This window comes from Culex pipiens, chromosome 2 (genome assembly GCF_016801865.2).
Source record: "Culex pipiens pallens isolate TS chromosome 2, TS_CPP_V2, whole genome shotgun sequence".
Lineage (NCBI taxonomy): Eukaryota > Metazoa > Arthropoda > Insecta > Diptera > Culicidae > Culex > Culex pipiens.
In genome coordinates, this window is record NC_068938.1 from 188755510 (window position 1) to 188772097 (window position 16588).

At 42.0% G+C, this 16588-nt stretch overlaps 2 protein-coding genes across 2 annotated transcripts; one reads left to right on the forward strand and one right to left on the reverse strand.

The window, feature by feature from the left end:
* The first annotated feature begins 359 nt into the window (after positions 1-359).
* LOC120415143 (ubiquitin-protein ligase E3C) lies at positions 360-11548 on the forward strand. Its single transcript, XM_039576577.2, has 8 exons — positions 360-913; positions 973-1110; positions 1167-1782; positions 1841-2305; positions 2368-3132; positions 10039-10183; positions 10251-10472; positions 10532-11548. Exons 1-8 carry the CDS (start codon positions 581-583, stop codon positions 11175-11177), a joined length of 3330 nt encoding a protein of 1109 aa, XP_039432511.1. The 5' UTR covers positions 360-580; the 3' UTR covers positions 11178-11548.
* LOC120415148 (DNA-directed RNA polymerases I, II, and III subunit RPABC4) lies at positions 11234-12218 on the reverse strand. Its single transcript, XM_039576582.2, has 3 exons — positions 12025-12218; positions 11861-11953; positions 11234-11750 (listed from the first exon to the last, which is right to left on the reverse strand). Exons 1-3 carry the CDS (start codon positions 12083-12085, stop codon positions 11728-11730), a joined length of 177 nt encoding a protein of 58 aa, XP_039432516.1. The 5' UTR covers positions 12086-12218; the 3' UTR covers positions 11234-11727.
* Positions 12219-16588: the final 4370 nt, after the last annotated feature.

Here is a 16588-nt window from a genome sequence, read left to right on the forward strand (position 1 = left end):
GGCAGTATGGGGCAAATTCATGAGCAAAACACTTGAAAAGCTTGAGTCACCCGAATAAAAACAACGTGTCCAAAAATACCAAAAAGTCAATCGCCCAAACAGTAGTGAATTTAATAGTGGTTTGGATTGATGTTGAAACACAAACCAATTAGATCAATGATGTGGCTTTATTCAATCTTTCAAGTGTTTGGACACTTGAATAAAAAGTGTGCCGTATTTTCAGTTCATTATAATGTTTGGATGCCCACTGTTGACTGATGTTCCCTTCTGTCACCTCAAGAGCTATTTAGTTCCTCGTCCCACCACTGCAGCAAAGTGGCGCCACCGTCCTCCTTTGTTGATGGTTCAATTTCCAAATGTCATCTTGGCACAGAAAGAAACGACATCACGAAAAATTTGCTGAAATCCACAGCTGATTGCATTCAATGCGAACCAAGTTATTTTGCATTTTTTGTGCAGTTCACCGTTGTCTTAATCACTAATAGTTGAGCGCCGTGCGTGACGTGACGTGACGTCGTTTAGTTGTGTCCTTCCCGGAAGTTGTTTCGGTATTTGCGCAACAATACTAGAAGGGTGAGAGATGTTCAACTTTGACGGCGACTTCCGTCCTCGCCGTCCACAGCAGAACTTCGGCGGAGCGTCGCAAAAGTCGGACCGGCTGACGATCATCCGGAAGGCGCAGCAGGAGCGGCAGAAGCGCGAGGATGCCCGCCGGCAGCAGAACGGCGCGACGGTCATTCAAAGTTCCGTGCGGAGCTTTGTCCAGAGGCAGGCGGTCAAGGGGAGGGAGAGGGATCGGTTCGACGAGTACCGGAGGACGTGTGGCGTGAGGAATCTGCAGGATCTGGAGTATCTGACGAAGCGGATCGTGTTCTTCTATCACGGACGGAACGGGAAGGATGGGGATCGATTGGTGAGTTCGAGGGGAGGGGTCGTTGAACTTTGGTTTAATGTTGTTGTTGCGTTTTGCAGATCTTCCTGTGCCAGTATGTGATCAAAAATCCGAAGGAGATCTTTGAGGCGGCTGCAACGCAGCCCATGTGGACGTATCGTATCAAGAAGCTGCTGGGATTGTGCCTGCAGCAGATATTTGTTCCGGAACATTCGCCGGTGAGTATTCTGGAAGTTTCCTGTTTGAATGAGTCACTAACGTTGATGTTTTCCAGACCATTCCGATGAGAATGCTGGAGATTTACTCGTCTAACGCGTACGTGGGCAAATATATCCCCGAAGAGCCAACAACCGGAACTGGCAGCAGCAGTCGAACATATCTGGAGGCCATATTCTGCTACCTAATTCGGCAAAAGTACTTCCGGATCGTGCGTCGACTGATCGAGGAGAAGATTCCCCCGGTGGACGAGGACACGACGACGATTCCGAACCCGATTGCCGAAGCACTGCTGCAGATGCTGCTGCGACCGCTCAAGTTGCTGCCAACGGCAAACGAAGCCTTCAACGCGAGCATCCTGCAGTCGTTCAGCGTCCACATCCTGTCGCCGGACTTTTCCGCCCAGATCAAGCACTACATTGTGCCGGCGCTGGCAGCCAGCACCGATTTTCCGTACATTTCCCTCGTTCGATTCATTGCCGAAGAGTACCAGGGACGGTTGGACTACCAGAACACGATCCTGGTGGACATTGATGATGAGATGGATGGTGGCGGGGTCACCGCCGAAAGCACTCCGGTCAGCAAAAAGGCACGCAAGAATCCAGACCAGGAATCGTTGCAGCTGTCGAGCTCTCTGCTGTACTCCGTGATGAAGCTGGGCGAGAATCAATTTGGTAAGATTTGTTCATCGGATTTATATAATCTTGAGTCAATGTTATCTCTGAATTCCAGACAAACTAAACACCGAAGAGTTGTACAGCGCGTACGTCAAGGTGCTCTCCTCGATGGTTAGCAACCTCACCAAACTGCCGCGGCTCGCCCTCGTAACGTACCAGCCCCGGCAGGACGATTCCAGCGATTCCGAGTCGGACTCCGAGGACGTTCCCATGCTGACCAACTGCGAGAACCAGACCCTCTCCGAAGTGATCGCCATGCTGAACGACAACCAGCGAGTTTCGTACGTGGTAAGCTTCATCGACGACATCCTGGACAAGCCGGAAGTGGTGCAGCATCTGTGTCTGATCTGCCACAACCTGATGACGTACAATCGACTCGCGGTCTACCAGTACAAGCTGCTGTACATGCTCGCCTCAAAGCCGCAGTTTGTGCGATCGCTGTGGTACACGTTGACGGCGCAAACCGCAAGTCAGGGCTTCTCGTCGCCGATTTCGCTGCTGTCCAAAGGGTTGACCATCTGTAAGTATGCGCCCAAGCACCTCAAAACAATCTCAAAACAACTTCGTTCTCCCAACCATCAGCAAAATACGACTCGGACCGCATCGTCCCCATCCTGGCCTCGTTCTGCGCCCTCTTCGGTCGCCTCATCGCCACCCTGCACGATGGCGAGTTCTGCCAGGAAAATGTACTGCCCGGAACGGTCAGCAAAATCATGCCCTTCACCATCCCGGAGATCATCCCCCTGAGCACCACCCTCAAGGAGATTTCCCTCGGGCTAGTCGAGCTGGCCTTTCCGGAAACCCGCTCCTCCCTCAAGGACAGCTACCGCACCATGCTCACCTCGCTGAACAACGAATCGACCTCCCACTACCGGCTCAAGTGCGACCCCAACGAGCAGAGCAAAAACGTGTGGCCACACCTCCTAAAAGTGTGCGTCTCATTGCTCCGGCAAATCCACACCCGCGACCTGCGCCGAACGTTCTGCCCCGAAGGCCACTGGACGGCTCAGAATTTGAATCTGCCCCTGGACAAACCCACCGATCTGCATCTGTCGCGACGCCGAGGACCGCGCCCCTTCCAACCCATCCGGGACTTTACGCGGGAGGACGTCGAGGATGGGCCGCCACTGTCCACCAAGCAGATTCGCTCGATTACGATCCTGCGCGAGATCCCATTTGTGGTGGCGTTCAACACGCGCGTCGGCGTCTTTCAGGGCCTGGTGGCGGCGGACAAGCTGAGGACGCAGGGCGATTTGCAGGGATTCCTGCAAGGGCCGTCCATTCAGCTTACGGTGCGGCGGTCACATCTGTACGAGGACGCGTTCGACAAGCTGAGTCCGATGAATGGTGAGTCGATATGAATTTCGATCTACCATCGACAACTCGATTTGGTATCGGCAAATTACGGCTAATGGCCTATCTACAATTATTTTACCTGCAAAAATTTCACTTAGCTTAGGAATTTGAATCAATAGAAATGAATCTGATCTCCCACAATGGAAAAGTAATTAAAAAATGCTTTCAAAAAATATTTTAAAAATTTCCTTAAAAAAAAAGATTTTCTTTTAATCAATTAAAAAAAGTTCGATAATTTTGATTTTTTTAAAGCATCCTCGCACACCTCCGTGTACGCACGAGTGCAAGCAGCAGTCAAGTGCTCAGTGCTCTATCGTTTTTTCGAAATTTTTCGCCGTAATTTACCGTGATTAGCCGCGAGTTTGCTCCAACAGCATGCCAAGGGCCGGCCGTGGCCGTGGCAGTTCGAGTGCGGCCTCGAAAAACCCGCGAAGTTCGTCTACCGGCCGTGTGCAAAAAGGTAAACAAACCAACGCCGCGTCGACCGCCATCGCGCCGGGGAGTGTGTGCGCCAAAGGATTCGACCCCAAGTTATTACACCCTAATTACCGTGTCCAGGGCCGCAGCCCTATAAGGCTCCGTTCAGCTACTTCCGGCAATCCGTCGACCGATGGCGCTTCAACATCCGCCAACATTCCCACCAGTAACAAGTTCGCGAGACTGAGTGACGAGGAAAGCAACAACAACAACACCGACGGTAGCACTACCGACGACGACGACGACGATGGTCGTGCACGGAAGAAAGTTATTTCGCCAAAAAAAGTAATTACTCCGAAGGAACGACGACCACCACCAATTTTCGTTTTGGACACGTTGGCGGACGATGTTGACGAGCAGCTGGAAGGCCTCGTGTACTGCCTCAAAATAGGTAAATCGTCAGTGCAAGTGTTCACATTTGACCAAAAGAACTTCGACCTGGTTGTGGAGAAATTGAAGCGTCAAAACTTCAAGTTCTACACATTCGACCCCGTGCAGAAGACCGCTGTTAAGATCGTCTTGCAGGGGTATCAAGACCGCCCGATCTCCGTCCTCAAGGAGCACCTCTCGGGTGTCGGAATAACGCCGCGAGACATAAAAGTCCTCTCGCGGAAGACAACCGTCACAGGTACACACACACTGTACCTGTTGTACTTCGACCGCGGCACCGTCAAAATTCAAGACCTGCGGCGGACTAAGGCGTTGGACGGTTTTTGGGTAAACTGGCGGTTTTACTCCAAAAATCCGACGGACGCAGCGCAATGTCACCGTTGCCAGAAATTCGGCCACGGCTCGCGGAACTGCAACCTCCGGCCCCGCTGCGTGAAGTGCGGTGAGTCACACCTCTCGGAGGTGTGCGCACTGCCACGAAAGGCGGACTTGGGGGAAAACGCAGAACAAACCAAGCCGCGCGTAAAGTGCGCGAACTGTGGCGGTAACCATACCAGTAATTACCGCGGATGCGTCGCGCGAAAGTCCTACCTCGAGGAGCAGGAAAAGAGGAAGAAGAAAGCAGCAGCAGCATCCCACCCTTCTCAACGAAGTACGAGCACAGCCGTTCCTGCAGCTGGCCAGTGTACGGTTCCAACGGACAACCCAGCGTTCCCTCCTGGATGGGGGCGGTCGTTTGCAAGCGTGGTCGCTGCCGGTAGCGGCGATGCGGCCCAGCAAGGAGTCACCGGGGAAGATCTCTTTACCCTGCCGGAGTTCTTTGCTCTCGCGGGGGAGATGATGACGCGGTTTCGGACCTGCCGTAACAAGGCGGAGCAATTTCTGGCCCTCGGGGAGCTGATGATTAAGCACATCTATAAAGGATAAAAAACTGTGATCTAGTTTTAAGCTTTTTCTATTTCTATCCCCTTTCCCTTGCAATTTTAGTAAGTTTTTTTCTTAACTTTTTCTTACTTTCGGTAACCCCTTAACTACAAGCAACAATTGTTCCAATATGGATTATGATGTAACACACAGCTGAAAGGAACTCCAAAACTCTGTTTTGTACCTTAAAAGAACTTATTGTATCTGATTATTCACCAATAAAACCGAATTTGAATTTGAATTTAAAGCATCTTGAAAATTTCACAGATTTTAAACATTTAAACAAATATTAGAATATTTAAAACCATTTTAAAAATCCATCCAAATCCACATATCCACTTTTTCTGGTTGAAAAATCTTAAAATTTGAATTTAACTGTACCTGTTCGATAAATGAGGTATTATACTAGTATTAGACTATGACAAACAAACTAAACAAGCACCTTTTCGACGTTTGACAGTTTTCCTGTCTTGGTTGTTTTTGCAAAAGTTTGTTTACAAACAGTTTACGAAATTGGCAAACAAGTTTGCGATCAAGCAAAATTTTTGTCCAAACCTTTACAGTGTAAATTTCAACAATGTCCATGAAAACTTTAAAAAATATTTGTAATTTGTTAATATTAAAGTCTTTTTGATTGGTCTAAGTTCACGCCAGCGCGTGGGAAGGGCAAACTTGGCCTGGAAGTTCTAAGGGCATCTGCAGCGCTGGGGTGCAAATCAAATTTGCACCCGGCTCATGAATACCGAGATCAAATTTGCCAACTTGAAAAAACTCCGTCATCTCCACCGCTAGGGTAGCAAATTTGCCACCGAAACAAGCCAACCGCGGGGGGGGGGAGGGGAGGCCAATATGTCAAAATCAATATTTATGCGTTGATTCATGCCTAGAAATGCTAAAAGTGTATAAAACTTTTTAATCCTATTAAAAATTTCAATGATTTTTTTTCGAAAATGTCGAGAGTTCAACAATTTGCTACCCGATTTGATTTCCACCAATAGCAAAGCAGGTACCAAATTTAATCTCTTGTTCATCTGTAGAAAAAAAATGTGTCGGTACTTGTCGAGTAATCATTTTCTGATACCCGACAAGTACCGGCAAGCCGGGAGCAAAGTTTAGAATGCGTGTTTCAGAGATTTTTTGATGTCTGCTCTGGTTGATTAGAGCAAACATGAACAAATTCAAAAAAAAATTCAGAAACTTTAAAATACATATATTTTTTTAAATAAGAAATTCAAAAATTTAAAAATTCAAAACATTAGAAATTAAAAAAAAAAACAAAATTCAAAAAAATCTTAAATTCCGAAATTTTTAGAGTTAAAAATTATGTTTTTCAAAATGATAGATTTTCTATCTGTTTAAATTTGTTGTAGATTCATTTTCCATTTTGTCTCCTTTTGAATTTTGGTTTTTTCGTTAATATTATTTAAAAAAAAATCTTTTTTTTTATTAGGTTGTTGCAAATATTTTTAAAATTTTATGTCTTTTTTCATCAAATGTTGAAACCGTGGCCTATAATTTCAATTTTTTAACTTTTTGCCTTCCTCACCTCACTGAGGCAAGGCTATAGAATCACTCGAAAAATGAACTTTTTAAATACACCTCTCAGATATACCTTCACGTATACCTATCGACTCAGAATCAAATTCTGAACAAATGTCTGTGGGGATGTGTGTAGACATGGCTTTTTTCACACGATTATCTCAGAACTGGCTGAACCGATTTTGGACGGATCCGCCTTATTCTGTTCCTTTTGGGGACCCCTAAGACCCTATTAAATTTTATTCTGTTTAGTGAAGTACTTTTAAAGTTATGCCATGAAAAAGGTTTTTTTTTGCAGCTACAAAAAAGGGTGATTTTTGCATAACCTCAAAGGCCGGGTCTTTTTGCCTACGCGCGAGAGTCACGCAGCATTCGTATCGCCCGGTTGGCACATTGTTGAGGCAGTGTCTGCGTCTCTTCTGGAAAAAGTCTGTATTAATTATGTTGCTGAAAAGATCATTTTGTCTCGACAAAGATTTACACGAACTTTTTACTGAAATATACAACTCATAAGACATTGTTTACTAAGACTAGGGGGACAGCATGAAATTCCATCGTGCACCTAATGTTGGCATATCAGCACTTATAAATTCAATTACAGCCACCCTTTCTCATTTATTTGGGAATTTGGTTAAGAGCGAGTTTTTCACCGATGTGAAACAGGTCGTATCGAGGTGCTCCGATTTGGCTGAAAATTTCAGGGTTTGTTTGTCTATACATGAGATGAACTCATGCCAAATATGAGCCCTCTACGACAAAGGGAAGTGGGTTGAAACGGGCATTGAAGTTTGAGGTCCAAAAAACATGAAAAATCTTAAAATTGCTCGCATTTCCGTAAAACTTCATCAATTCCAATTCTCTAAGATGCATTCAAATATACTTTCAAAGCCCTTCAAAATGTGCTATAGACATCCAGGATTGGTTTGACTTTTTCTCTTAGCTTTTGCAAATTACTGTTAAAAATGGATTTTTTTTAAACCTTAATAACTTTTGGCAACAGCCTCCAACACCCATACTCCCATAGATCAAAAGTTAGGGAATTTCATGGACTATAAGCCTACGGTATTAACTTTTTGGCCAATCACAATTTTTCTCATAGTTTTACGATTTTTCTTGAACAAACATTTTACAACGTTAGTTTTTGCCCTGTAGGCCTCCATAGCGACACTTTTTGGTCTCAATTTTGACATATTCGGAATCCTCAGAAAATTTTACATTAGATTGAGGTGTTGGAATTTTGAATTTGATTGGAAAAAATGCCATTTAGAATTAATTAAAATATTATTTAGCATTTTGTCAGATTAGGGGTAAAACAAGTTTTCGCCTACTTGATACAGCATTTGACGTATTGATCACAGGGTAAATAAGATCTATTTCTTTTTTCAAAAATGTTTTATTTAATTAATTTTTAAATCAAAATTACAACTCCAATACTTCTAACTTACGTGAAATTGTCCAAGGATTCCGAATATGACAAAATTGAGACCAAAAAGTGCCGTCTTCTTGGCCTACTGGGCAAAAACTAACGTTGTAAAATGTTTGTTCTAGAAAAATCGTAAAACTATGAGAAAAACTGCGAGTGCCCAAAAAGTTAATACCGTAGGCTTATAGTCCATGAAATTCCCTAACTTTTGACCTATGGGAGTATGGGTGTTGGAGGCTGTTGTCAAAAGTTATTAAGGTTTTAAAAAAACCCATTTTTAACAGTAATTTGCAAAAGCTATGAGAAAAAGTCAAACCAATCCTGGATGTCTATAGCACATTTTGAAGGGCTTCAAAAAACCATTCGAATGCATCTAAGTGAGTTGGAATTGATGAAGTTTTACGGAAATGCGAACAATTTTAATATTTTTCATGTGTTTTGGACCTCAAACTTCAATGCCCGTTTTAACCCACTTCCCTTTGTCGTAGAGGGCTCATATTTGATATGAGTTCATCTCATGTATAGACAAACAAACCCTGAAAGTTTCATCTAAATCGGAGCACCTCGATACGACCTCTAGAACAAACCGAGCAGAATCTACAAATACTGCCTCTTAAACAAGAATTGAAAATTGCTTTTCTGGTAAAAACAATAATTATAAAAAAAATAAATGAAAAAAAATATTAAAAAAAACTCTTAAATTAATTTGAAAATACAACATGAATGTGAGAAAGGTACCAACCAACTTAAGGTGGATTAAGTTACGTTTTTATTTGTTGCCCCCCTCCCACCCTCTCTCCTTCGACTTTAATCAGAGTCGCGGAACATAAACTTTGAAAAATATTCGCAACGGCCTTACTAATTTCTTGGCTTCCATCAACAAATGTAAGTTTTTTTTTTAATTTTGACATTTTTTGATTTTTGTTTATTTTTCTGTATTTTTTTTTAGTTTTTTGTTTTTTTTTTTAATTTTCAAAACTTTTTATTTTTTTATATTTTTTCATTTTTTAAATAAAAAAAAATGTAGTTTAAAAAAATAGCTTTTAAATCGTTTTTATTTTTTTCCAAATTTGTAAAAAAATATTTTTTATTTATTTTTCCGTGTGTGACTCGATTTTTCCGAGCTGAATATTTTTCCCCGGCTGAATAACGGGTAGCAAAGTAAAATCTCGAAGAACTGAGAGCAAATTTGCAACCGCGACAGGTACCGCGGTGGGGTTGACGTCGGGTGTAAATTTGATTTGCTTCGATGTTTGCCACCAGCGCTGGAGATGCACTAAGCAGTTTGAACATATTTAAAAACTATGCATAGTTCAAACCTTTTATGACTGATGGGTCATATTGACCTAACAATCAAAATTTTCTTAACTAGCCTATCATGTTCGGTTGGTTGGTTATTTTGTCAGATGAATAAATATTTTTTTTCAAGGTTTAGTCTAAAAGGGGGTTTAACAAGTTTTTTAGTAACTTAATTACAATGCTTTCGTCTCAAACCTAAATTAATTTTAGCGGTACCATCATTTAAAGGATTTGGTGATACTCTTTGCCTAAACATTTCAAAAATTATACTTGAAATGTAATGTGTCCGCAGAGTTGTTGGTCGGCAGTTGCTCCCACAATCCAAAGGCCGTCAGTTCGAATCCCAGGGTGTATGGAAACTTAGGTGTTAAAAGAGGCTTGGATTGGACTCACTGTTTCAAGCCTTCGGACACCTAGTTTCGAGTAGGAATCTCGCTATCGAGATCGCCAAAGCCGTGCTGTAGAGCAGGCCTGCCCAACCTTTTTGGCTCAATTTGCACATTTTTGATCGTCAAATTAACAATAGCCATTTTTCATGTTTTATTTGTTGGAATCGGTTCTCAGATGGCCAGTGAACATAACTTTGACAAAAGTTTGGAAAAAAGTTTTAAGTGAAAAACTGGTCCGGATCGTAAAATGTAGATAAAAACAACTTGAATAATTTTTTTTTTCAATGTTTTGTCAAATTTATAATAATTTTATATTATTGAGCGGAATCGTCTTTTTATCCTTTTCATGAAAAGAAGAGCTGGTTTCCCAGCTGTAAGATGTCGGTACAACAATAATTTTACACCAATAATTTAAATAAAGCTACCAAAATAATCGTTTTCATTTCCCTCTTCCAGAGCCCGACCTCCGCCCCAAGTTCCGCATCGAGATGGTCAACTCGGCCGGTATGCGCGAGGCCGGCATCGACGGCGGCGGAGTGTTTCGCGAGTTTCTATCGGAGCTGCTCAAGACCGCGTTCGACCCGCACCGGGGCTTCTTCATGTGAGTTTCTTGTTGTTGTTGTTGTTGTACAGAGTAGATTTGACCCAATCGTCTTTGTGGCATTCAGGATCACCAAGGACAACATGCTGTACCCGAATCCGAGCGTCGGTAAGATTGTGGAGGATTACCAGCGACATTACTACTTTATCGGGCGCATTCTGGGCAAGGCACTGTACGAGAACCTGCTGGTGGAGTTGCCGTTGGCGGAGTTTTTCCTCTCGAAGCTGGCCGGAAAGCACTCGGACGTGGACATTCATCAGCTGGCGTCGCTGGATCCGGTGCTGCACAGGTAGAGCTTGAACGTTTGATGTTTTGTGAGTTTGGATTGATTTTTGAATTTTTTTTCAGGAACTTGATGTCGCTGAAAGCTTACGAAGGGGACGTCGCGGATCTCGGGCTGGACTTCACGATAGTCTGCGACGAGTTGGGCGAAACGAGGGTTGAGGAGCTGAAGCCGAACGGAGCCAACATAACCGTTAGCTCGTCGAATCGGCTCGAGTACATCCAGCTGATGGCGGACTTTAAGCTGAACAAGCAAATTCGCTCGCAGTGTCTGGCCTTCCGGCAGGGTCTCGCGAACGTATTACCCATCGAATGGCTTTACATGTTCAGCAACAAGGAGCTCCAGGTGTTGATATCGGGCGCGGAAATCCCCGTGGACGTGCACGACCTGCGGCAGAACACGCGCTACGGTGGAGACTTTACCCTCGAACACAACACGATCCAGCTGTTTTGGAAGGTGGTCGAGGAGTTTGACGACATCCAGCGGCGGCAGCTGCTCAAGTTTGTGACGAGCTGCTCGCGGCCTCCGCTGCTGGGTTTCAAGGATCTGGACCCGCCGTTTTGCATCCAGAATGCCGGCGACACGGACCGCCTGCCCTCGGCCAGCACCTGCATGAATCTGCTCAAGCTGCCGGCCTTCGACAAGGAAGACATGCTGCGGGAGAAGCTGCTGTACGCGATCCAGAGTGGGGCCGGGTTTGAGTTGAGCTAAGCGAGCTTCTCAGGGAATCGAGTTGTGATTTTTCTTCTGCGTGAGTTTTTTCGTCGTCGTCGTTGATGTGACCAACCCCTTCAACTGCTGTAATTATTCATCGTATTTTTCTATATGTGGGAGTAGGGAACGATTTCTGCCGATAGGAGCAAGGTGTTTGCAGTTTAGAGAGATGACTATTTCCGTGCTGGTGTTATCGCCGTAAGCAATGCTGTTTTTGCTAATCATAAGATTGTATCTATTTATTTGTGAGACTATTTTAGCGCTAGAAATATAACATTTTCCACTACACACTCTGGCACGTACAGAATGACAAACAGAACAGATTATGATGCAAGGAAGTAAGGCGATAATAAAGTCCTTTAAGTATACAGTATTCTGTAACTTGAAAGAAATTTCCCTTTTGATATCTAAATGACAGTCATTGCATCGGGAATTTTCGGAATTTAAATACAAAAAAGAATATTTTTACCTTATTTTAATATATTGAAGTTGAAGTCGCACACACTTGAATAATCCAAACATCACAAATTCTCGAACCACCATCAGTTTAACGAGCATCGAAGACAACCACTGAAAAAAGTTATTAAAAAGATATCAGGCTTGTTTCACCCCACACTCCCCATTACTTTCCAACAGCTAATTTCATAACTTTAGAATGCAAAAACAAAAAAAAAACTTACATCGCTTTGTTCGCTTCTTGTACATGATGCGGTAGCCACATTCTCGGCAACGGATCGGATCCCGGGGTCGCATCTCGTTCTCGTGGTGGCATTCTGTTTAAAAGGTCATAGAATTAACACATGCTTTCCACTACCTCTACCGTTTCAGCAGGTATCAAACTTACCGCCGCAAACGTAAATCATTGCGGTTTTCAGCACCGTGTCCTTGGAGCTGGGGTCCGACATGGTTGGGTTGTGGAGTTAGAACGACTTGAAAGTGGAAATTTCGCAGCAAAATTGGATCGCAATTTCACAAGCGTGTTGAAAAGATGCCGCGCTCGCCTCCGTCTTCCTTCGCGATGCGCTTTTGTTATGACAGTTCGAGCCGTCGTCGGTTGTTTTTGCAAGCAATGACAGCTGCTTGCCAGGGCCGGATCGTGTCAAGATTAACCAAGATTGTGAAAAGGTGGGAATGATCTTTCAGTGAATGCAGTACAGTGCTAATTCGGTAATTCGAATGGCTAGTTTGAATGTCTGCTCGAACGTATGTGGATAGGGTACTAAAACCCTATGTCAATTTTTATGTACAACGGTGAAAACACGATCAAAAACCATTTCTGATCACTTTTTTTCATTTTAATGCAAAAAAAATATTCACAAAACAACATTTTTTCGATGGATCCACTATGGTCCCCTTGGAACGAGCTGTCAAGTAGGAGCTTTTCTGTCAAGAAGGACTGCGAGGATAATTTTTCAAAATTGATTTAAAAATCCATTTTAAACTCTTTGTGGTCGTACAAAGGGTCTTTGTACTCAGAAAAATAAGCTTTATCACTGTAAACAATCGTGGTGATTATTGCATTCGATCGTAATATTACGATCGTAATTTCTCGACTCACGATCGAGATTTCTCGACTCACGATCGAGATTTCTCGATAGTAAGATTACGACTTACCATCGACAAATTACGACTTACCATCGACAAATTACGGTCGTAATTTGACAGTTGAGAAATCTCGATCGTGGATCGAGAAATTACGATCGGAATTTGTAATACCGTTTTTTTTGAATATTTTTTTATTTAAACAAAATATTTTAAAAAATCTAAGTTCAATTTTTTAATATGAAAAAATAAGAAAAATTTCAAAAATTCCAAAAATTTCCAAAATTTCAAAAATTTTAAAAACTTCAAAAATTTTAAATTTTTTAAAAATTTCAAATTTTTTAAAAATTTCAAAAAATCTAATTTCATTTTTTTAATATGAAAAAATAAGAAAAATTTCAACAATTTCGAAAATTCCAAAAAATTTAAAAAATTAAAAAACATCAAAAAAAAATTTTTTTAATTTAAATTTTTTTTTCAATTCTAGCAAAACAATGCAAAAGGACCGAAGCCGAAGTGTAAACAAAGAGTCTATCCTGCTCATTCCGAATGTAAACATCAACTGACATGAGCAGGATAGACTCGTTGTTTACACTTCGGCTTCGGTCCTTTTGCATTGTTTTGCTAGAATTGCTGAATTTTTTGAAATTTTTGAAATTTTTTTATTTTTGATTTTTTTTTATTTTTTGGAATTTTTGAAATTTTTGAAATTGTTGAAATTTTTCTTATTTTTTTATATAAAAAAATTGAACTTAGATTTTTTTAAATATTTTGTTTAAATAAAAAAATATTCAAAAAACAGTATTACAAATTTTTGTATTTTTTGATATTTTTGTTATTTTTGATTTTTTTGAATTTTTTTAAAGTTTTGAAATTTTTGAAATTTTTGAAAGTTTTAAAATTTTTAAAATTTTAAAAATTTTTAAAATTTTTAAAATTTTTAATATTTTAAATTTTTTTGAAATTTTTGAAATTTTTGACATTTTTTAAATTTTTGAAATTTTTGAAATTTTTAAATTTTTTAAAATTTTTGAAATTTTTAAAATTTTTGAAATTTTTTAAATTTTTGAAATTTTTGAAGAAATCTCGATCGTGAGTCGAGAAATTACGATCGAATGCAATAATCACCACGAATAATATCAGCAATCTAAGCTTCATTTTAGGACCCAATTAAAAAGCACTCAAATGAAAAAAAAGCAGCTGTCAAACTGATAATGAAATTTCAACCTCATTGTTCGACGATTTCTGAGCACGTGGTTTTCAACCTTGTTAAATTTGGTGGTTTTGGTTTGGTGTGTTGTTCGTACTTATATCAGGGGGAGACGACTCCTACACCTGGAATGGCTTAACGGCCTAGAAACAACTAAGGCCGGGCCGACGTTTTACTTCCCCATCCGACGGAATGCCATTCGATTTATCGAGTATGCTTTGTACAGTGTTATTTCGATAGTTAGGATCAGTCTTCCCGAAACGCGCGCACGGCGTACAAGTTTTCAGTGCAGATGAACCTCAAACACACCAGGCTGCCATGTTCGAGTTCTTCCCGCACGGCGCACTCAAGTTTACACGCGGTGTAAACACGGGGTGCACACCTCGGGTACAACGCCGTGCGAGCGAAGAGCGTGTAAAGAGACGAAAAAATGACTGCTTCTCACTCTCTCTGTGGAAAACACTGTAGTGTGACTGCAGCGGAGAATGAAACACCGCTTTACAGCAGAGGGAGCATGAGGGAACTATTTTTGTCTCTTTTCTGCGTCGTCGGCTTGCACGGGGTTTGTACCCGGGGTGCAAGGTTCGGTTTTAAACTCGAGGTTCGTGTGCGCGTACAGACTGTACACGGCAGAGTTTAGGTTTGCTTGTACGCGTGCACACGCGGTGCTGGTGTTTGATCGAGTACAGAAAACAGAACGCGGTTGAACGCGGTGCACGGGGATCACTGGTTAGGATAGATCGTTGTAGCAATTGTTGAATTTACAGGGGATTATTTAAAAAAGCCATTTTTTTCATAAATACATACCATACCAATCAGCATAGCGCACCAGGTACGCGTGCTGTAGCAAGAAGACGCTTCCATCTTTCTCGGTCTTGTGCTGCTACTCTCCAATTTCCCAGGTTATAGATCTTCCGAATATCACAATTTACTTGATCTCCCCACAGAGCTCGCGGTTTCCCTGCTCTTCTGCCTGTTCCGCCAGCTGGTTCAGCGCGGTCAAATAACAGTCTGACAGGCTGGCTCTCGTCCATTCGGGTGACATGGTCGGCCCACCTGAGCCTCCCGATCTTCGCCTGGGTGGCGATGGTCGGTTCTTAAAGAAACGCGTGCAGTTCGTGGTTCATGCGTCGCCGCCACACTCCGTCAGACACCTGCACTCCACCGTAGATCGTTCGTTGCACCTTCCGTTTGAAAACTCCAAAGGCACGTTCGTCCTCTTGCCGCATCGTCCAGGTCTCGTGGCCATAGAGGACTACCGGTCTAATCAGTGTTCTGTACATCGTCAGCTTCGTGCGGCATTGCACTCGATCCGAATAAAACATTGAAGAAAACCGGTTTGATTTTATTTGAATATTTTTGACAACAATTTCCCGCGCTCACACACACAACCAATCAATTCAAGAAACGTCAAAGTGTACGGTGGCGACATCATTCCCGATTGTGTCTCGTTGTGGTACTATGGCATCCATGTTTTTTAGCTTGTTTGAATTTAAATCGACCGTTTTCGTTGGCGATGGAATAGAAAACAGTTTCACGTCTGTTTGTCTGTGAATAAAGATCAAAGCAGATTTTAACCCGCGCCCCGTAGCAACTTAGGGATTGGTAGCCGAAGCCGCTAATCACCGCACCACGAGAGATGTAGCATAGTGATCAAATCATAGTAGGCTGTTGCTGTCTACATGATCATTGTTGCCCTAACCAACCATCAATACAGTTGACATTCTGGGAATGTTACAGTTAGGATAATTGTTATTTATGTTGGACATGTGTCCCGCGATGCTACGAAATATTGTCAAAATGATTCGGGAGGTTCCGCTGATTGAGGACCACTGCTTTATCGACATGGCATGATAGAAAATCGTGATTAGAATCGCGAGTTTTTGTCATGATAAGAGTCGCAAGTTTTTGTCAGTCCTCAACCAGCTGAACCTCGTGGGTACCACGTGTATGTTTATTAAAAATGTGTATTAATATTTTGTTACAGTCCCTTTACGTAATTGGGTCCTAAAATGAAGCTTAGATTGCTGATATTATTGTTTACAGCGATAAAGCTTATTTTTCTGAGTACAATGACCCTTTGTACGACCACAAAGAGTTTAAAATGGATTTTTAAATCAATTTTGAAAAATTCAAGCAAAACATTGTAAAACGTCCAATCTCAGTTTTCAAAACATTCAGAAAAACAAGGATGAAATCTGCGGTTAGTTTTTCAAATCCTATTTCGAACTTTTTTAGCTAATTGTGAAGATTATTCAAATAAAATGCGTGAAATTAGTGTTACTATACTTCCCTATATTCATTTTTTTGCAAACATTTCATTATTCCTGGAAAATCAATGTTAAAATCTCATAGGCCTCAAAAAAAAGTTAGCAGCATGCGGGATCGATTAGGCCCTTTACGTGTTAGCACCTTTGTAAACATTGGCTAGTTTCATTTTCCATTTTGGTCCCATGCCAAACGGCTGAACACGACGGCAGGCTTTGTTTTTGTTGTTCTTTTGTTTTTTGGCCACGCGGGCCAAACCAAAACAAATCATACCTTCGCGTTGAGCCCTTTTCCTCAAACATTGTTTTCGCTTGCTTTTTTTATTAATCTAACAGTATATTCCGAGTTTTCTAGTGACGCACTTCTTGAAAGTGTAAGAATCGGCCAG